We start from the raw sequence: 22,755 nt of genomic DNA, 5'->3' as shown, positions 1-22,755 counted from the left end.
AACGTGATCTCATTCGGCCAGAACGCTGCAACTTAACCTCGCGCTACATAAACACGCGTGGTATCATATAACGCGTTGTATATAACTACTGTCTGACTGTCTTAAAACAACACTATATCAATATAGCATAAAATCATACCTGGTCGTCTTCATTCTCCTCTATATTTCTCTTTTTATTCTTTAATTTAGTCATGGTGCCGCTGTGAGTTGGGCGCATGCTGAAACTGGCGACCATGTGGGTTTGAATCAGTGACGTCAAAGGTCAAACCATGACGCGTTCGGTTAATTTCTCATTCCTTTTATATAAAACATTTTAAAATATCATTAGTTTTGATTTTCCTTCCAACTGATCGGTTTATAAAAATAAAATTCTTTCGATTTAATTGCGTTTAATTATAACCGTGTCTGAGGCAAAAGGTTAAAGTTCATCATTGAACACGTGCACATTTAAAACCTTTAATTTGTCAAATTAATTATTTTAAGCGCATTAAAACAAATAGAAAGAGAAGTATATTTGTTTTTCTTTATGCGTTCAGTGTGTATTTATTTTCTAAATTAGTGTGATATTTTAAACATGCGTCGCAATTGCGTCATCATAGCGCGACGCTTCTCAGCGCTCCTTGTTTTCTACGCAGTTTCGTCGCGATGTGGATTTAATGGAAATTTCCACTTCTTCTGAACCACCATACACACCTATTCAGATTAAATTATCTTAAATATCACTCTTTAAACGGGATCCGGACACTCTGAGTGGGAGAGATAATCAAATTCGTGTGTTTAAATAGCGCAGTCAGTGTTCGTTCAGCAGTACTTTTAGTTTGTGACTCTGCTCTTCTTCATCAGTGACTCAGTATAGAGGTTTAATCGTCGTCAGAAATCATCACTAAACTGTCTCTGATGGAGTATCACAGTGTGGGCCCCGGAGGGGTGATAGTCTCGGGTAACAACGTACCTGCGTTTCTGACCAAACTCTGGACGCTAGTGGAGGATCCGGACACAGACCCGTTAATCTGCTGGAGTCCCGTGAGTTCTGGTTTTGGGTTTCAGGTGGTTTGGGGAAGGTTTACAGCTCTGCATTATAGTTAGATTCTTTTGAAATGAGCAAGTTTAGGCCTAAACAAGTAGCCTACGTCTTAAAATAACCTCTGATATGGAGGCGCTGGATCCTGAATTTACTGTAACGTTAGTTTTGCCTTCTATTTATAAGTGGCCCTGATGATACTTGGCTTAAAGGGGTCTGAGACAGTTTACAGATCCGTCTTTTAGTTTGGATTCAATCGTCATGAGCCCATTTAGACTCTTAAAATGTACAAAAAAAAGTGTATTCTGTCTAAATCTGGACTAGTATTAATGGATTTGCCTGGTGCTGCTTTTGTTTTTTTAGGCTGACTGTCAGGACAGACTACAGATCTTTAGGTCACCGTTTTGAATCTTGTGTAGATCTGTCATTGATGTGTTTGTTTACTAAATTCTTAGGCCCGGTTTCACAGACATGGCTTAGACTAGAGTAAGCCAGGAGGATTAGGCCTTAGTTTGTTTAGAAGATTTAAGTAGCTTTTATAAACGTAAATAATATTACTGGTGTGCATCTTGAGACAAAACAACGGCTCTGTGACATATTTTAAAGATTTGTCAGTGCAAGTTGCTTTTCAGTTAAAAGAGCTCAAACATGCAGTAGTCTGGGAGTTGGCTTAAAGGGATAGTTCACCCAAAATGGATATTCTGCCATTAATTACTCACCCTCATATCATTCTTAAGTTTTAACCCATACGACTTTTGTTCATCTTCGGAACTCAAATGAAGATCTTTTTGATTAAATCTGATGAGATATTTCTGTCTCTCCATGGACAGCTACGCAACTACCACTTTGATGCTTTAAAAAGTTCATAAAGAGATCCATATGAATTCATAAAACTTAAGACTAATCCATATGAATCGAGCGGTTTAGTCCAAATTTTCTTGCTGAAGCTCAAGCGTGCTGCGTGACACGAGAATGAACCTCATTGGTTCTTGCTGAAGCTCAAACATGTCGCGTAACACGAGAATGAACCCCATTGGTTCTTGCTGAAGCTCAAACGTGTCGCGTAACACGAGAATGAACCCCATTGGTTCTTGCAGAAACTCAAACGTGTCGCGTAATACAAGAATGAACCTCATTGGTTCTTGCAGAAACTCAAACGTGTCGCGTAACACGAGAATGAACCTCATTGGCTCTTGCAGAAACTCAAACGTGTCGCGTAACACGAGAATGAACCTCATTGGCTCTTGCTGAAGCTCAAGTGTGCTACGTAACACGAGAATGAACCTCATTGGCTCTTGCAGAAACTCAAACGTGTCGCGTAACACGAGAATGAACCTCATTGGTTCTTGCTGAAGCTCAAGTGTGCTACGTAACACGAGAATGAACCTCATTGGCTCTTGCTGAAGCTCAAGTGTGCTACGTAACACGAGAATGAACCTCATTGGCTCTTGCAGAAACTCAAACGTGTCGCGTAACACGAGAATGAACCTCATTGGTTCTTGCAGAAGCTCAAACGTGCTGCGTAACACGAGAATGAACCTCATTGGTTCTTGCAGAAGCTCAAACGTGCTGCGTAACACGAGAATGAACCTCATTGGTTCTTGCAGAAGCTCAAACGTGCTGCATAACACAAGACTGAACTTAATTGGTTCTCACACGTCAAGTGAACATGCTTGAGCTTCTGTTTATAGTAACTTATGTGTGAGTTGATGAATGTTTATAAGTGAATAGAAGCCTAAATTCAATCTGTTCATCATATAAAGCGATCGAGTCTCTACAGAAAATTCGGACTAATCCGCTTCATTCATATGGATTCATTTTAAGATCTCTTTATGAACTTTTTAAAGCATCCAAGTGGTAGTTGCGTAGCTGTCAATGGAGGGACAGAAAGCTCTCAGATTTCATTGAAAAGATCTTCATTTGTGTTCTGAAGATGAAAGTCTTACTGGTTTGGAACAACATGAGGGTGAGTGAGTAATGGCAGAATTTACATTTTTGGGTGAACTATCCCTTTAAGCCTTGTCTGTGAAACCTGGAGCCACTGTTTTAATAATTTCTGATGTTTTTTTCAGAACGGCACCAGCTTTCATGTGTTCGACCAAGGAAGGTTTTCCAAAGAGGTTTTGCCGAAATACTTTAAGCACAACAACATGGCCAGTTTTGTTCGCCAGCTCAATATGTGTAAGTATACGAGCAGCCAGACAACAGAATCAGTCTATTTAATAATTTGTACGTTTTGACTACCGGTACATATTAGACCTAATCGACCAACCCAGATGATGTCATTATGCTCTCCACCTTAGACAATGTGTATGATGTGTTATGCATAATAATTAGTTTTACATCCTGAATGTTTAGAATAAATGTTTAGGTTGATATAAACACTCTAAACTTTTGCGTGCTGTCAACATGAAAGATTTTGATTTGTTATGTTCAAAGTCAATATATTCTGTCAAGTCAATTTATTTGTATAGTAATTTTCACAATACTCATTGTTTCAAAGTTTTATTATGTTAATGCCTATTTGTCCACATTTAGCTGTTTAGAGTCATTGTATTATTGTTAATAATTCAGTTCACATTTGAACTGTTATGTTTTCTAGATGTCTCATTAATTTGTATGCAGAAAACATTTAAATAGGACCTATTATGCCCCTTTTTACAAGACATGATCTAAGTATCAGGTGTCCCCAAAATGTGTCTGAGAAGTTTCAGCTCAAAATACCCCACAGATCATTATAAAATGTTCTAAGTCCCCGTTTTTTAATTGAAGGGAAAACATGCTGTTTTCATGCATGTATCTTTAAATGCAAATGAGCTGCTTCTTCCCACTTTCCAGAAGGGGCGGAGCCTGTACAACTCGTGCCTCCGGATACTCTGACAAAAACTAACAAAACATTGGTTATCCTCTCAATCGTGTGACATTGCAGTTCTTTGTCATCATGAAAGTTTATTATTTGCATGCGTTTTAAAGCCATATCAGTTTAAACTTCTGATATATGGTTTTCTGAGCGCACACACCCGAAGCGCGCACAGAAAGCTGCCTGTCAGACGGCGTGTTGCGTGACTATTAAACTAAGCTCTCCTTTATGTCTTAATGCACTTAAAGGGGTCATGACATGGTTTTTTTTATTTTATTATTATGTTCCCTTAGGTGCAATTATAGTATTACTATAGTTTTGTTTACAAAAAACTTTTAAAATGTAGTGATTTATGACCTTTTCCCACCCTGTTTCTCATCCTCTGATTCAAACAGTCTGTTTTGGGGGTGCTTCCCCTTTAAGAGTTCAGTGTTAACGCCCACTGTTATGATTGGCTAACGTCAGTGCCTATGCATCGATTATTAACGCCCCCAGCCAGAACATTTGCGGATTCGGCGTATTTAAAAAGTAGTTTAAAGTTTTAAATACATTACTTACAGTTTGCGTCAACGTTGTTGAGCCCAGAATAGTCGGCACGGACTTATCTTTGAGCAACAGTTTTCTGGCAAAGCCAGCATAATTTTGGGATTTGTTCTCAAAACAGTCATCCTTCAAATGTATAGAACAAACGCTTTAACACTGCCGTGACTGAGACGTTCGCAAAAAATAAAGTGCATCCATTTTTCCCTGACGACTGGATCTTTCGCAGCGTATTCAAAGATGTTGTTTGTCCACAGCCAGGAACAGCACATCTGCGTGGCATCGTAATTTCCCTGTACACAGACCCACTCGCTGTCCGTCGACTGAACACTTGTGAGGCGCGCAGCGCGCGGGCGCGACAATGATACGAAATGAGCGTAGTTGTCTTGCGCTTAAAGCGTAGTTGTCTTGTTCTGGAGGCGGTCATATGCAAACGCTGGTACGTCACTTCCTACCGTGACGTCACTTCTTACCATGGATCCAGAACGAGCTGTATTTAGAGCTTGATTAAATAAATGATTCGTTTATAATGGGGAGGACGTCTTAAGCTATGAAACTTGCAGGACGTTTTAATGGTACAAAGACCTCTTATATACCAAAAGATCAAGGCAAATTTGGTTTCTCATGTCATGACCCCTTTAAACTGTCAAATACACAAGTTTGTCAAAAATAAGCAAAGTTCACATAAACACAGTCGGTTATGTCCGTATATTGTGTGTGTATATTAGATCTGTGTATTAAAGTGACAGGAGCATAATAGTATATGCTGTTAATATGAACCAAACGACCAAAAAAAAACTGAAAATCACTCACTGCTCTTGACTGAATAACTTTAGTAGCTTTAATAATAAGAATACATTTCTTACTTGAATGCTGCTGTTAAATGAGATGAACATGGCGGACTGTGCACAGCTCACTGAGGGGGAGGAGCTAAGCTAATAGGGCAGATTCCGTGGGCGGGGCCTAAGCATATGTGATGTCACATTGGAGCATATTTCTGAACGGCTCATTTTGAGACACTATTTCAGATTTATGTGGAAAATAATAAACGTAGTGGATGGTTTTTTACCACAATAGGGTGATTGTGTGTACACACAGTGCAGACACACATGTACAAAAAAACATATAAAAGTGCATTTTGCCTTATAGGTCCCTTTCAACATGACATAATTTGTGCTTATAACACACGTTAATGTCTTGTAGATGGTTTTCGGAAAGTTGTCCACATCGAGCAGGGAGGGCTGGTCAAACCGGAGAAAGACGACACAGAATTCCAGCATCCGTATTTCGTCCGCGGACAGGAGAATCTGCTGGAGAACATCAAGAGGAAGGTAACAACGGTAAGCAGAAACTTCTGAACCTCTTCGATATGAGAATATTTGAGCAGCATGTTTGTGAGATATGCGTCTCCGTGACCTTGACTTTCGAATGGTCTCCAGGTTTTTATAATTAGTTGGTATTTCGGAGGGGTTGTTTGATCCAAAGCAGCTTACAGCCAGGCTGAAGTTCATTTAGGACACAGTTCTGATGTCAGACCAGTAATGCGGTATTAATTGGTCTGGGTTTTTGGGGGATTCCCTGCTGCTCGTGTTTCACTTATATATGAATATTTACCAGAATTATATTCTCCCACTGGGAAAACCTTAATAAAGTTGGATTACAAATGAACTTTTCTTACTGAGCAGAGGCTTTTCCAACATCACGTGTAGTTTGTAATGTAGATGTGCAGCTGGTAGAGAAGGCTTTCTTCTGCTGTTTTATTTATTATTTTTTTTCTGTCATGTACACTTGATTGATTTGACTGATATGTTTGCCATTTTCTGGTTTTTAATAAAGGTTTATCAAACTAGGGTAAAACATTATTTTTTTTCCACAATTATTTTTTTTTTAACACGTCAAATTTAACATGTTATTTTTTAACCTAGTTTATACAATAATTTTTTTTCATATTAACTGAATTTGATCCTATTCTTATTATTCTTTCTAAATACTGGTCAGAAATAATTGGATTAATCATAAATCAGTTAATTGTATTCGTTGACAACCCTAGTTTGCTAGAAATAAAACAAATCTGCATATAGTTGTCTGTATAATATCACATAATTTATAATATAGCATAACAACTTTGTATCATCATCACAGTATGAATGTCTTTGCACATGAAACTATGTAGCTGTCATTGTTTTTTCGGGGTCCTTGCCATTTAAATAAAAATAAAATAAAATGTTAATAAGAAGCTATAGTTTAAATAGTCACTGTTTAGCCTGTACTAACTATATGGCCTATTTACTAAAGATAGTGTATATATATATATACCATATATATACCAGTACTGAAGGAAGGAATGTATATAGAATAAGTCATTACATCGAGTTTAGATGTGCTAAATTAATTTTTCTTTCTTGAAATCTTGTTTTGTAACTTGTAATCTGCAGATTTCTTTATTTTTTTGTGCTAATTTTTGAGGAAATGGCAAGCAGGAATTACCAAACCATTAAAAAAACACTCCAATTCTGTCTGGAAATCTGCGGTTTGGATTTTTCCAATGTTCTGGTGATGGGTAACCAAATCAAGTGAAAGTGTTTTTGCTCGCGATGGTTTCCATGTGCTCTGCCGGGTTTCCCGTTGGCCCGGTGACAGATTGTGATAATCAGCAGGTCTGAGAGGAAGCCAGCTGGAGACGTGTGGATTAGAGGCCCGAGGTTCTGCGGCACTTAATCTGGCGTCGCTGATGCTCGATCGCCGCCACTTTCCAACCCTCCCGATTTATAGTCTTTCCTCTCCCGCTCTGTCCAAATGTCCAGCTCAGGGCGGAAATCAAACCGTTAGCACATGCTTTCCACTACGTGAGGGTTCAGAAACGGGTCATGACAGACTCCTCTCACCCCTCCAATCACATGCAGTGCACATCTCCATCTTTGACGTTTTCACTGTGTCCATCTGCAGGTGTCGAATATTAAACACGAGGACATCAAGTACAACTCTGACGACGTGTCTAAAATGATCACAGATGTCCAGCTCATGAAGGGCAAGCAGGAGTCGATGGACTCCAAAATCAGCACCCTCAAACAGTAAGTCACGAGCACACACACACCGCTCAAAAGTTTGGAATAATTACGGTTTATGTTTTTGAAAGAGTCTATTCTGCTCACCAAGACTGCATTTATCTGAGCAAAAATACTGTAAAAACCGTAATTTTGTGAAATATTATTACAATTTATTCAAAAAATGATTAATGTATTCAGCAAGGACACATTCAATTGCTCAAAAGTGACAGTAAAGACATTTATAATGTTACAAAAGATTCTATTTCAAATAAATGCTGTTCTTTTAAACTTTCTATTCATCAATAGCTAAGTTTCCATCCACTTGTCAATCGAATAATCGGAAATTCTGTAAAAAAAACTCATGCGAAAAAAGCTGGTGAAAGTGTGCGGCTTTAAAGCAAATAAAAACCTGTGCGTAATGACGCCACATGTTTTTTTGCGATCGAATTGGTATATCGAATTGATTTGAGACATTTTAAGGTGTTTCCATTCATTTTCGCACTGAATCGCACAACATTCAAGCCAACATTTACGAACAAAGTTTTGCTAGACAAAATGCAATTCATTCTTTATTTGGCAAATAACATTTCCATCAGCGTTTATTGCATAAGCCGTATATCGATCAAGATAAAATCCAATGAGACCAAACGCATTTCATTTGAGTCGATATTCATGAAATTCAATCGAATTTTACTGTCTCCATAAGGCATTTTTCATTCGATATCACTTAATTCGGATAAAAACGTGTGGATGGAAACATAGCTAATGTAAAATATTTTTGAATCGGCATATTAGAATTATTTCTGAAGGGTCATGTGACACTAGGCGCGTTTCCATTACAAATTTGCGCAAAACTTTGCCAATTATGATGACAAAAATTATGACGTTTCCATTAACCGATGTTATGCGACTAAACGAATGTTGGTAGGTTTATATATATTGCAGTCGCCACACTAGCCATTATGATTAATGGAAGGAGACGTAGGCGTGTTATCCAAGCATGAATGGCAAGGAAAGACCCTTGTACTTGTGAGCGACGCATATGAGCAGTTTCTGGGTGTTTCTCCCTCATGCTTCGAGGTCTTGATTGTGGCATTACATTGAGGTTTAGAATCCAGTATTCCTGTAATTCTTTTGTCTTTTATGAGTTTAAGAAAGAACTCGGTCTCGTCTTCTGTACAAACACACAGGTGACCTGTAAATGTGCAAAAACTGTTTCCATTGCAGGTTTGCGAAATAATATTTATTTTCCGAATTGCCTGAAAAACCACCTCATGCGAGCATCATAACTTTTTTTGTGATAAATGTGAGTTTTTGCGTAAATTACCGGTATGCGTTTTCATTAAACGTGTTTTCAATTCGCAATGGGCTTTATGCACTGCTGCACTACTTCCTGAACTTTAGCCAGCTCCTTTGTTTCCTGTCTGCCATTATTGGACAAACTGATTAATCCAGGTGTGTCTGATTATTGTTGTTGGTCAGGCACACCTGGATTAATCAGTTTGTCCAATAATGGCAGACAGGAAACAAAGGAGCTGGCTAAAGTTCAGGAAGTAGTGCAGCTGTGTATAAAGCCCATTTGAAGGGTAATGGAAACGTGGCTACTGAAGACCGGAGTAATGATGATCACAGTAATAAATTACAGTTTACAAAATTAAAATAGAAAACGATATTCCTGTTTTTATTGTATTTCTCATAAATAAATGAAGCCTTGATGAGCTAAAGAGATTTTTTTTTTTTTTTTTTTAAACCTTAAAAAAATCTAAATTATTCCAAACTTTTAACAGGTAGAGTAGGTTTGCCCAAAACATACGATCTCCACTTCCTCTTTCTCTTCTGGTTTAGTTTACTATCTAAACTGACTTTAAAGGGATAGTTCACCCAAAGATAAAAATAGTAATCATTTTTCTTCTGATGAACACAAAAGAGGATGTGAGAAATGTCAGAAACCACACAGTTGATAGTAGCCATTGACTTCCATAGTATTTTTTTTCCATCAATGGGGTCCATAAACTGTTTGCTTACCCATATTCTTCACAATATGATCTTTTGTGTTCAGCAAAAGAAAGAAACTCATACAGGTTTGGAACAACTTGATGGTGAGTAAATGATGACAGCATTTACATTTTTGGGTGAGCTCTCCCTTTAATGAAGTTGGTGTTTGAGTGATGTAGCAGTTGGCTAGTTGACAGCCAAGCGGTTCGTGCTCATCCAGTGTTACGCCTGGTTGACATCAATAGCTGTTCAAACAAAGTGTAACGCTTAGGACGTGAATGAGGGTTAATCTCTGGCGGGTTTGTGGCGCTCATTAATGCCTCACCTTCTTCAACCCTGTTAGTCATGTCTCTAAAACGGCCAGTGTGACGTGGCTCGGCAGCTGCTCTGAGCTCTTCTCTTTCTCTCTCACAGCTGGACGGGTCTCTAGGGGTTTGGTCACGTGTTTGTGTGGTCAGCTGGTACACGCAGGCTGAATATTACTGATGATGTCAGCATGAAAGCGTCACCGCTGCAATAACGAGTCCTCCGAATTGGTTACAAATTTCTGAAATCTGACAAATCATCTTAAAAAAATTAACGTCAGTCTATCTCATGTTCCAGGACCTTATTGAGTATGTTTTTTAAAAAATTGTTAATTGATTGTACGGCTGCTGATGTTAACAAATTAAAGGAATGTGATGTTAAAAATATTTAAATGTATTTATTATATTTATTTAAAATAATATTTTTTGTATTGTATTTGTGTAAACTAAAGGCTAGTTTTATTCATAAATAGAGCTGCATGATTGAGAATCATGATTTTTTAAAATATTTTCTCTTTTTGTTTGCTCACGATTCTGAATAAACAAAATAACATAAAATGTATTAGAGGTTCTGGAAAAATTTAAATTGGTGCAGTCTATTTTGAAATATTTAATCAATTTGAATGAATTACTTTTTTTTTTAAAGAAATTGAACGAGTGATTCAATGACTCGCTTATAAAGACTTCACTTGTTTCATTACTTGATGAATCAGCATTTTTAAACAAATAAGTTGAACAAATGATTGAATGACTTGTCGCCTCCTACTGGTGTAATGATGTAACCGATACAATCTTCATTTGAAGCGTCAAGTTTCTTTCAAAAGGTGTTTTATCACTACCGTAGACATCAGTGTTTATATCCAAACTAAACTTTTATCACAGTACTTATGTGACAATCTGAATATTTGTAAAACAGAAATAATGTGAAGCTGTTTCATATCTATATATAATAACTGCTCTCTCTGGATCAGCAGCAGCGCAAACGCAGATCTGAATTTTCTGGTGTGATTTTGTCAATGGTTTAATAATAGACACTGTCATTTAGGAATAAGATCACGTGGATGTTTGAATCAAGATTGCAATCTTTTAATGATTTATCGTGCAGCTCTATTCATAAATCAAGTTATTATTGAAGTTCAGTGTGAAATTTCATCAAAAAATGAAATGTTGTGTTTATAATGCGTTTATTGCAAAATTTAATTATTTCAGAATTTTGAAATGTACAAATACTCACGGCTAACTTTAAAAAAATATTTTTTATTTGCATTCTTGTATGATTTTTTTTTTTTTTTTTTTGAAAGTCAGTTTTGGCATGCAGGAGGTTTAGAAGGAAATTGCCTCCAGTTAGTGTTTATCTGAGTAAAGGGAGAGGGGTCTAAATCCTCCTGCTTACAGGAATCCACACCTGCCCCTGTAAACCCCCGTCCCATCTGCTGAGGGGTGAGCGGGGGGGCAGGACACATGATCGGAGGAGGGACTGTTTTACAGACGCAGCTGAGTCCTCTCATAATCTCCATATAAGAGACCCGTCCGCAGGGAGTCCACGTCCTCTGATGTCCGAGAGTCACATCATCTGTGCCTCATTTTCCTGATAGTTTACACTGAAAAAGTTGGATTTACGTTGAAACCATTTTCACTCCAAAATTGCTCCCAAATTTCACTAATTTTAAAAACCGCAAGCAACACATTGAATTAAATGTGAAATTTTAAAGTAGAAAGACTGAAATAGTATTTTCTTATAAAACATTTTATTTACAACGTTACACTGCTTGTACCATTTACATAATATATATATATATATATATATATATATATATATATATATATATATACTTTTATATTTCTTAAATGTAGTTTACTGGATGAAATCTAAGCATTGTTCAATTAGTTTAATGTAATTTTATAGATTTATTATATCATGAGATGTAAAATCATATGTATAAATATTTATATTTAGCTTTTCTCATGTGTATATTTCTATTTGCACTTTATAATTTGTAATTTATAATTTGTACAATCATTTCTTTATATATCTATGTATATATGGATATATTTTGATTTAATTTTGTTTAGGTCAATGAAGTGAATAAATGAAGCTTTAAGACTTTAATAAATGTAGTTTTTTTAATTTGTTTTTTAAATATAGTTTAGTTATTGATTTACATTTTGTATTTTTCACTTTTCTTTTTTTTGCCATGAATATAGCTGTGTTATCTGGTATTATGCTAAATTATAAAGCATCAAACAAACATATATACGGGTAAAGTTTCCTATATTTTGCGCTTCCTAATCCCTATTAATTAATTAATAATTATTCATTATAATTTCCTGATCTTCCTACGCAGATCAACACAGCTATGTTGATGGAAAGATCGTACATGGGATCGTTTTTATTTTTAGCTTTTGTGTCTTTAAATAAAAATATTGTTCATGATTTCAAATGTCCCCTTTATTTATGGGAGTTCTCTGGCTTTGTTGTGTTAAATTTCCATTTACAGCAGTGTGATGTACAGTATCAGCCTGTGCTCTTGTTCCTCTGTGCTGGTGTGTGTTCAGGCCGTGTGTCTGTGGCCATATTGGACTCGTGAGCGCACTTAAAATGGCATTTTATCAGTGTCAGGGGAGCCGAGTTTAAGAGAAGCAGGCCTTACTCAATCACCCTAAAAAAACACCAGTCAGTGACATTTACAAAGATCCGTGCTCTCGTTCGTGGGGAAGGAAACATCAGAACATGAATGAAAATTTCACATTTGAACTGTAAAACTTGATGAAGTCTTGTCTGTCTCTGTCCCGCAGTGAGAATGAGGCGCTCTGGAGGGAAGTTGCCACTCTGAGACAGAAACACTCTCAACAGCAGAAAGTCGTCAATAAGGTGAACTCAGATGAACCTTTCCCTGCTTTCAGAGTGACGCATACCTTTGTTCCTCAGTATTTAAACCTTCTGCTTTTGCAGTTCATTCCAGCCTCACGGGCAACCTTTAGCTTTTAAACATGAAATTACATAAGCATCCCATTTTACCTCCATAATATGACAAATTTAGTGAAATGGTCATTTTGCAAACACTTTTAAATTAGTTTGGTAGTGTATTTGTAGTCACGCGACGCGCGTGTAGTTTTCATGTTAATCAGAGTTAATACTTTTAATACTTTTCCATGTTAATCAGAGTTTTTGTCCTAACCAGCCACGGCACGCGTTTCTATTTTTCTGCGACGTCGCGCTGGAACAACAAACACAAAGTGTGGCGATGATAATCTCAGGCACTGTTTCTGTGCTTTATTTTATGTTAAAAGCGTGTCATGTGACTGAATATTATTTAGTGCTCCAGCTTTGTGGCTGTAAAAGCAACAATGGATTATTCGCCTCAGATCTTGAAATTAAACAAACGGACACAAGAACGTTCAAACTGTGAACAAGCAAGTGTATTATTTGACCAAGATTGTTGGGTAACACTTTACTTGAAGGTGTGTGCATAAGACTGACATGACACCTTCATAATCATGACCCGACACATGTCATGAATATAAAGGAGGTTTTATGCATGTTTATGACAACTGTCATTAAGTGTCATTCTCTCAATTATGACATTTTAATGCTAATATGACATTGTTTGAGATGTCTTTGTTATGACAACTTGAAGTTGACATCAACCAATACATCATAACCTGTCAGTGTCATAACAACTTGACAATACCAAGACAACATAAATTGTCATAAACATGACATAGCAAATTAATTATCAAACTTAAAAAACACTTAGCTTTATGGGTTAACATTACATTAAACTGTCATGTGGTTGGTTTTGACATTGGCTGTCATGAGGCCATTATAACGGTCATGAATATTTTCTTGACCTCAAGTACTGTGGTACAAGTTGAATTTGTCATTAAGTGTTAATACTGTGTGTTTGTTGTCATTAAGTGTTAATATGCACACCCCTTCAAGTAAAGTGTTACCGATTGTTTTAGTAACTCAGTAGCCTATGTATTGTTAATAATGTTTAAATGGTGTAATATTTGTGAATTTGATTATGTAGCTACTTATCCATTTTTTTGCGAGTGCCGCCGAGATTACTCTCTGGTGCCCTGCACTCGCCGCGAGACTCCACCCACACTCTGTTCTGATTGGCTGTGGGTTTTGATCGATTTTGACGCATCTCGCAGTCGCGTCTAGTGTGGACAGACAAATTATCTGTCGCTGGATCTTATCGCATCGCGTCTGGTTAGGACACTGTGTCATAGTCTTTTATTTACAATATGGAAATATTTAATGTCAGTTAAGCTGTAATTCTTTCTTTGTTTCTACAGCTCATTCAGTTCCTGATCACACTTGCGCGGTCCAACAGAGTCCTGGGAGTGAAACGAAAGATGCAAGTCCACCTCAGATTAAAACACTCAGACTGATCCACATTTATATCTGTCACTGTCTTCCTATTTAAAGAGGACCTATTATGCTTTTTTTACACTTTCAACCTCTTTTAGTGTGTAATGTTGCAGTTTGAGCTTGAAAAAGGTCTGCAATGTTCCACAGCAAAAAGTCACTTCAAAGGTAATTATTATTTATATCAGTGTGACACTGTTTCTGAACTCCCTGAAACGCCTCCATTGAAGTCTTGAGTTTTCTTCTGGGAACGAACACGTCTCAGAATTCCTCATTTAAATAATTCCCATCCAAGGCATATGCTGTAAAGTGGACGAGGCCTTGTCGAGTTAGTTAGTAACTTGAAACTTAAGGTTATGATAAGCGGCGTAACATTTCCAAAGTACGCTCGAAGTGGTGGACCAATCACAACGCACTGGTCCAGCCGACCAATCAGAGCACATTGAGCTTTTCAGAAGGAGGGGCTTCATAGAGACAGGAACTAAACAGAGCGTTACTGACAGACTGGGAAGAGAGGAGCTGCAACAATGGAGAATATGTGTTTTTTAAACATTTAAGCATGGAAACCTATTCTAATAGAGACCAAAAACAAAATCAAGACTTTCAAAAAGGGCATAATAGGTCCTCTTTACCTGTAGTATCGCAGTATGTGAAATTTAAAAATTTTAAGGTATTCACCGCTTGTCTCTTGCCCCTTTATTTTTTTTCTCTCTTTCTCTCCTTCGTTCTGTTTGGTCACAGGCCCCTGATGTTGAACGATGGCAGCTCCACACACTCTATGCCCAAATACTCTCGGCAATACTCGCTCGAGTCGTCTCCTGCCATCTCTGTGAGTGCTGCAAGCTTCTGTCTCGAACCGGGAGCTGAATTTACCAATGATGACCAGATGTTGTTTAGTTCAATGCATGTTTTCTTGTCTGCAGCCCTCCAGCACAGCTTTCACAGGAACGGGTGTTTACACCTCAGAATCGCCTGTGAAGACGGGGCCAATCATCTCTGACATCACTGAACTGGCGCAGTCCAACCCTGTGGCCACGGAGGAGTGGATTGAAGATAGGCAAGTTTGAGATTCTCTTATTGGGGCAATGAGTTAATCTCGCAAAACTGGACAAGACATGTATTTTAAACATTTTATTATGTTTTCAAAAACGATTGTATCACACTTTTTATTTTTTATATTATGTAATGCAAATCACAGTTGTAAGTAATGGAAATTATGGTTGGAATTTTGTCAGTCCGAATGAACTGACTCCATATGAGGAAATGTCATGAACTTGAAATTCCAATGAGAAGCATTGCACAAACTTTAGGCGCTTTCCATCTTTGCTCTCCTCATGTTACGTTGCATTCGGAGATCGACTACTTTTGACTGACAAAATTCCAGCTACCGGAAACACTAACTGATAAAGTTAGTACAAAACCTTTCTTTTTAGTAAACTTTGTGTACACAAACAATGTAGTCAATGCTCGAGTTCATGTGTAGAGCCCCTGGTGATACTTCAAGCTCAGTTTCATGTTGTGTCGAGCCGCCTTAGAGTTTTAAATATAGCGATTTTAGTGCTATCATAGAAGTGCCCCATGCACTCCCAATCAAAAGGCATTTTGAGCTAAAACAAAAACACGGCCAATCTTAAAAGTGGCGTTTCCATTCTAATTATGCTTTTACACGAAAGTTTGACTCGGGTAGATTAACAAAAAGAGCCTAGGTTAAATTTTGTCGACAGTTACCCTCGAATGGTCCTGAAATACACCTTTTCTTTATGCAAACTACAATTAAAATGACCCTTTTTGACTCTATATCTAAGTCTTAAATATGTATGTTATCTGTTACGATTGCCTAACCTCATCAGAGTATGGTTGCATAGATTCATTGAATAGAAAGTTAATTTATGGAAATGCACTAATGTTTTGAAAGTCTCATTGCTTTTATTATAACAAGTCTCCTCTCTTTTTCATCACAGAACAAGCCCATTGGTGCATATCAAGGAGGAGCCGTCTAGCCCCGCCCACAGTCCTGAGGTGGAGGAGGTGTGTCCTGTTGAAGTGGAAGTGGGGGCGGGATTGGGTGTACCTGTGGACACGCCCCTTTCCCCCACAACCTTCATCAACTCCATCCTTCAGGAGAACGAGCCCATCAGCGCCCCGACCCCGCCTCCCAACGAGCAGAAGTGTTTGAGCGTGGCCTGCTTCGACAAGTGAGCTTGATCAACATGTTTACATCCGCTTAGAAGAAACAAACTACTACTCTGCTCAGTTTGAGTTGATAGACTTCCTTTGCTGAGCACCAGTTTATTCTCATAGCCCGCTTACTTAGCGTGATCCTATAACGGCTTCACGCTGGGATTGATCACTCAAAAGTGGAAGTTCTGTCATCATTCGCTCACCTTCATGTTGCGTCTGTGGAGCACAAAGAAGTTGCTGTCTTCAATAAAGTCGAAGTGGATGGTGGCCTGTTTTTATAGCACTTTCATAATACATGTGAGAGTCAAAAGTTTGTTGGCAGTTTCTTCTTTTCTTTGTTCTTCTGCAGTGACTGCTTTTTTCTGACTGTATGCAAACAAAACATTCTCACATGTATCATAAACTTGATCATGTAAATGAGATTTAAAACCGAAGGTAAGGTCACACAAAATGAGCGTATTGCTCCAAAAGACTTGAAATAAATTGAATGGCCTACATTGACACTTTATGGTGTTTTTGGGGCTTAAACTATGATCACCATCCACTTTCATTGAATGGAAGAGAGTGTCCCATACTTTCTGCCTTGCTTTAAAAAAAAGGCAGTTTTCAATGACATGGGTGAGTATTTAATGACAGGATTTTCACTTCTAGATAAAAATTTTCCCTGTCAAAAATGTATATATTTTTTTTAAATGGGGAAAATCAGAAAAGTTAAACTAATGAGCGGCTGCTTTTTTAAAGAGTCCTGCAGAAGCATTGCTCTTAACTAACTGTTCAGCCGGACTTATTTGTGGTGTTTGGCTGCTGGGTTTAGTCTGGCAGACTGGCATAAGTGACTAATACTAATACTTTTCCAGATATTCATGTGAGCCAGCACATTTCCAAATGACAATTCATCGTATGACACATAATTAGAGGGCCCTTATTTATTTTATAAGTAATTAAAGTGGAGGCTAATGTATACGTTATTGATTTTTGATTTTTTTTTTTGCAGATGAATGAAACTCATAACGTGACCGCTCTATCTAGCATGAACGAAATGGCAAAATTATGCTTTTGGGTTCTCTTGAAGACTAAACCTAAAAGTTCCATACGGCTCCACATGAACCGAGTTTGATTTGCTTTAAGTCGCTGAACAAATCTAATGCAATCAGTCAAATTTAAGTCATTATCTGAAAATTAGGACTAATATGTGCTTAACTGGGTTTGGCAACTATATTGGTTCTGGTGGTTCACCTTCACACAGATTGGCTTGAAGATCTAAGACTAGAGCTTATTAAAAGATATTCTTTTTTTTCAAAAGAGTTTGAGCTTTGTCCAAGAACATTCATTGAGGAAATATTTTTAATAATGCAGTTTTACAACCTTAGCCAACCTGTATAACCATTCGGCAGTGTCTGGTGGCTTCGAAACACCTGGACTCATAAAAACCCAATGTAGAAGGATGTGTAATTCATCTCCGCCTACATTGGCTCCAGTTCCCACTCCACCTAAAGCGGCCGTGTGTTTGACTGTGGCAGAGGCCCGTTGATGTGTGTAGCGCCCCTTGCTGTCTCCAGTACCATGTTGTGCTTCTGTCTTTTCAGTTATCCTCAGATGTCTGAGATCTCTCGCCTTTTCTCCAGCTTCTCCACCTCAGCTCTCCACCTCAGGCCTCCTCCCGGGTCAGCATTACAGTCGGCCGAGCCGTCCCCAGAACGTCTGACGCTGTGCTTGATCAGATAGATGCTAACCGCACTTTAGCTTGTACTATCAGAGCTCTGGTTGCCATAAACATTTGCTAATTTCTGCCCCATTATACCTGAGAAACGCTGAATGCTGATTGGTCGGTTGGTGGGCTCAGGTGTGTTGGAGGTCGTAGAGAGCGCGAATAGGGCTTAATTTGAGAAGCCTAACAGCATGAAAGTGTGTCATGGCATTTGAACAGACGCATGTTTTGTGCTCCCATTGAAACTACCCAATCACCCTTTGACCCCTGTTCCCTTCCTACCTCTGATTGGACACTAATGTGATGAGGTCAGCAGCCCCGCCTCTCTCTATGACAACATCATCATCATCACCACCACCACCACAGTTTTGATCTTTCTGGGGACCGGCCTGTCTCCTGTTCTCATAGGAGTGTGTTCAAATGCTTCCTGTTATTGCTGAAATTAAATTGCTGATTTTTATCGGCTGCTTTTTTAAAATTAATCATTAAATGAGATGTGTTTGGGTTTTGGCGAGTGGTTTGTGTGCAGCATTTGAGAAATCTCTGTTTCCTCTTTCTTTCAGGACAGAACTGAGTGATCATCTCGAGACCATTGACTATGGGTTAGAGAACCTTCAGCAGATCCTCAATGCTCAGTCAATCAACTTTGACACCTCGCCTCTCTTTGACGTAAATATTGTTTGCATATAATTTTAAGAATTATCAAAAAGTGTGGGCTCAGTTAGATTTGTGTGTGTATATATAGTGTGTATATATATATATATATTCATACTCTCTCTCTCTCTCTCTCTCTCTCTCTCTCTCTATATATATATATATATATATATATATATATATATATAATAGCAATTATTCTTGATGTTGTTCTTAAGCAGTTTGTTGTGTTTCACAGATTTTCACATCATCATCTTCTTCTGATGTGGATCTGGACAGCCTGGCTTGTGTACGTTTTATTTTTTATTTTTTTGTCTTTCTTTCTTTTTTTGTCGTAAGGAGCTCACAGAATGAACAGAATGTAAAGACTTTGAACGAACCCGTCTGATCTGTTTAACAGAAAATATTTGCTGTGGTTTCTAACAACAGATGTATGTCAGATAGCCAGAAGTACAGATGTGTAACTGCAGATTCATGCCTGTCGTGCAGTTTACTTTCACTTTAGAAAAGACATACATTGCACATTGAGAATATAGCATATGCACATGTTCATCTCAGGTCCCTAGAAAGACTTTTCTCTAAATTTACCATCTGTGGTCTCTTTACAGATCCAGGATCTTCTGTCACCTGAACCAGTGAAAGAACCCGAATCTAGTGCAGACTCTGAAAATTCAGGTATTCTGGATGTATTGCATTTTGAAGGGGTCCTGACATGAGATATCCAATTTGTCTTGATCTTTTGACATATAAGAGGTCTTTGTACCATTAAAACATCATAGTGTAAAGTGTCATCTTCATTCTAAACAAATAATTGATTTTTCCGGACTATAAGTAGCTCCGAAGTATCAGTCAAAAAATGCATAATGAAGAGGAAAAAAAACACATATAAACTGGACTATAAGTCGCATTTATTTAGAAATGTATTTCACAAAATCCAAGACAAAGAACAGACATTTAATCTGGAAAGGCAAGTTATTCAACTCCACAACAGCACACAGAACAACAGCTGAATAGGTGTCCGGTATGCTAGCGTAACACATTAACAGTTATTCAGCGACACAATAGCATAAAGAACATATACCTGGGAGGCTGAATAGGCTAAACTAACATTAGCCAGCGAGTCCAACAAGTTACCGGTCAGCAAGTTCACCAAGAGTCACACTGGAGTTTGTCAATAACAGGACAAATGGAAGAGTTGAAGAACATTTGTCTAGTTTAAACTGCTCGTTTGCGTCTCTGTACAGACTTCAGAAGGATCAAGTGGATGGCTTATATTAATGGTGTCCTGTATTGTGTCGGAGGATTATATGTTTGTTCAGAGCATTTGACTGAATTTGTTTTGTAAATGAGACTTTTGTTGCAAAGCAACTTTTGTTGACCGAGATGAAGCTGTACTGGTTCTGACAGCAGCCTCATCACAAATCATAAGTAAATGATCATAATGCTTTGTCTGTAAATTACAGTTTTATACAGATAATGTTTTCAAAACTCTTACTCATGTGTAATAGTGAGTGGGCGTTGATACGGTTTCCTCTGCAATGGCATTAGCTAATAGCATAAGTGAACACACCCATGCTAAAGTTGACTAAAAAGAGGAATAAAAAAATCATCTTTTGGAAATTGATCTTAATGCTTTAATTAATAAAATTAGGAAATGTCCAACCTTTAAGGACACCAATTTTCCATGTCATGACTCCTTTAAACACAAAGACAGATGTTTTGTGGTGAAAAGGGTTTTGGTGCCACTAGCATGATCAACTGAAATTGCAAAAATAAATGTCCTTTCAGGCAAGCAACTGGTCCAGTACACCGCTCAGCCCGTGATTCTTCCCGACCCGGTCACGACTGAGACCTGCGACACCGACCTGCCCATCCTTCTGGAGCTGGAGGACGACTCGTACTTCTGCTCCGAGCCATCCGAAGACCCCACCATCTCCCTTCTCGACTTCCAGTCCCCCGTACCCGAAGACCCCAAACTATCATAGAGAGAGATGCTTTTATAAAGGGATTTATGTCTGTGTGGGTTTTTTAAATTTGATTCTCTACATTATTCTTTTTTTGGTCTTTTATTTAACACGTCAGGGCTAGCCATCTGAATATTACTCTGGTATTTCCCTTCACTTTTAGCCTGGGGGAAAAAAAGTCTCTAAAAGTAATAGAGAAAATTCAGTATTCCCTCTGTCATGGAGTCAACGTCAATATCTAAATAAGCTTTTATTTGTCGGCTCAGTAGTTTCCTTGTTATTCCAGCAGCAAGAGAACCTCAAACTAAATGTGTAGTGCTAAATATAATGTATCGAACACATTTCCTCCTTCTATTTGTCCAGATTGGATTGGATTTGCAACAATACGCAGAGATCTTTACTAAGCGACTCTCTTGCAGTCCATCACCACTGCAAAACATCCAAAAACTTGTTGTAAATGCAGTTTCCTGCTTTTCATTATTTGATCTAATTATGTTGCAGTGACCCCAGATTGTTGTATTCGATGTCTGGTTCTCATCCCGCCGAGTACGCCAAATTTTAAAGATTTTATTTGCGTTTTGACTCTCGTGGGTGTTGAGGTTAAAATAAAAAAGGTACATTAATATTAAGAAATGTCACACTAGTCGCCTACCTTCTGTAGCCAGAAAATGAGGTCGATCTAATCAGACAAACATGCAACAAGCATCCACAGTGACGTACATTTGTCCAGCTTTCAAAGCCATAGCTGTTACTCATCATACAGTGTGATCCTGGTTAGTGATGATGGGTATGTATTATGACGATACCGGTTAAAGATGCATATTTAGTGTCGGAAGAGATTTTAATGAGATCATCTTTTGCTGTTGACAGTTCTAATTAGACAGCCAATGATGCTGTATATAGGACGTATGTTTGAATATATAAATAGTTTGGATTCTGCATTGATGCGTTTGTTCTGACGAAACAAACACACTTCAAACACGGTAAACAAGACTGAATTACACGATGGGTGTATTATATAATGAAAGTTCATTTTTTTGCATTGATAACATGTCTATGCGCCCAGTGTACAATGCATATTACCTGGGTCTGTATCTGATGATCTGATTTAAAGAATTTGTGCAATAATTCAACTCTTAACCAGCTTCGACACACACTGCTTTCTTTTAATCTCTTTTTTTGTTTGTTTTTGTTTGCTTTGCTAAAGGAAGTAGAGAATATTATAGGAGAATCTTGTGAAGATCTTGGCTGGGCTTATTCCACCTAAAAAAAAAAATATAGGAAAAAGTTTTTGCATTATGACGTTATTTTTTATGACACGCTCGTTTTCTCATTAATTCCGAAAAGTAACAAATCACTTACAATTCCATTTCATGCAAATCTTTTTAAATTAAGTTATAAATGACAAACACTGACATATGAATTGCACTTTTAAGTGTACTTTTCCATTTAAACCGTTAATGGTCCTAAGAAAAAACAGGCTTAATTTGATTTATGCAAAATATAAATGAAACTATAACATATATTTTTTTCTTGTGATTTTGGTTAAAAAGTTACCCAGACCATTTTGTGAGATTCACCTATGTAAATTTGAAACCAAAATACAGAATTGAAATGGTATTTTTTGGTGTGATTTGTACTCATGCTATGACCTATAGACTTCTATCGTTCATAATTGTTTGTTTTTGGATGGTCGACGCAGTAGAGGAACTGGGAGAGGAATGACAATTGTTGGTGATACTCATCATTTTCAGTCACATTTTAGTCATTGGATGACTGTTATAGCCAGAGAGACATTGATACTAGGCATAAATTATTTTATTACGCATGTGAACAACACTTTGTGTATTGGTATGTTTCAAATAAAATGTTTTTGAAAGTAGATTGGGTTTTATTTGCCTTGAATTGCTAGATCCTGTTAAAACCAGCTATTGATTGGAACTGGTTTTTCATGGTCATTAGCTGATCTTAGACCACCTTGGATAACCTGGTTTGGTTGGTAGACCCATAGATATACATACATAATAAAGGCTGGATGTCTGTTACGGTGGAGTCTCTAATGTCATCACCGGCGGCCATCTTGTCACAGGCAAGCTCTGTGG

At 37.7% G+C, this 22,755-nt stretch overlaps 2 protein-coding genes across 3 annotated transcripts in view; one reads left to right on the top strand and one right to left on the bottom strand.

The window, feature by feature from the left end:
- The window catches only part of bop1 (BOP1 ribosomal biogenesis factor), an 82,121-nt gene extending 81,526 nt beyond the window's left edge, over positions 1-595 (bottom strand). Inside the window, exon 1 of the mRNA XM_079590450.1 lies at positions 140-595. Coding sequence (XP_079446576.1) covers positions 140-235 — 96 coding nt within the window. The 5' untranslated portion in view covers positions 236-595. The remainder of the gene's footprint in view (positions 1-139) is intronic.
- hsf1 (heat shock transcription factor 1) lies at positions 442-22,536 on the top strand. Of its 2 annotated transcripts, XM_079590451.1 has the most exons (14): positions 476-1,023; positions 3,094-3,202; positions 5,625-5,761; positions 7,368-7,492; positions 12,565-12,640; positions 14,074-14,135; positions 14,888-14,975; positions 15,070-15,203; positions 16,108-16,341; positions 17,914-17,991; positions 18,599-18,704; positions 18,928-18,978; positions 19,298-19,364; positions 20,478-22,536. In XM_079590451.1, the coding sequence occupies exons 1-14, from the start codon at positions 898-900 to the stop codon at positions 20,672-20,674; spliced, it is 1,590 nt and encodes a 529-aa protein (XP_079446577.1). In that variant the 5' UTR covers positions 476-897; the 3' UTR covers positions 20,675-22,536. The 2 variants fall into 2 exon arrangements, with proteins under 2 accessions (XP_079446578.1, XP_079446577.1); XM_079590452.1 differs by lacking the exon at positions 17,914-17,991 and having other exon boundaries at positions 442-1,023.
- Positions 22,537-22,755: the final 219 nt, after the last annotated feature.

This window comes from Phoxinus phoxinus (assembly GCF_949152265.1).
Source record: "Phoxinus phoxinus genome assembly, chromosome: 19".
NCBI classification, from domain to species: Eukaryota; Metazoa; Chordata; class Actinopteri; order Cypriniformes; family Leuciscidae; genus Phoxinus; species Phoxinus phoxinus.
This window is presented reverse-complemented; position numbering and strand designations above follow the sequence as displayed.

Excerpts from the sequence above, each read along its gene's own strand:
- hsf1 (XM_079590451.1), top strand. The coding sequence starts at position 898 with ATGGAGTATCACAGTGTGGGCCCCGGAGGGGTGATAGTCTCGGGTAAC. Across the intron at positions 1,024-3,093 it reads CGTTAATCTGCTGGAGTCCC|AACGGCACCAGCTTTCATGT; the intron begins GTGAGTTCTGGT and ends TGTTTTTTTCAG. Across the intron at positions 3,203-5,624 it reads TGTTCGCCAGCTCAATATGT|ATGGTTTTCGGAAAGTTGTC; the intron begins GTAAGTATACGA and ends AATGTCTTGTAG.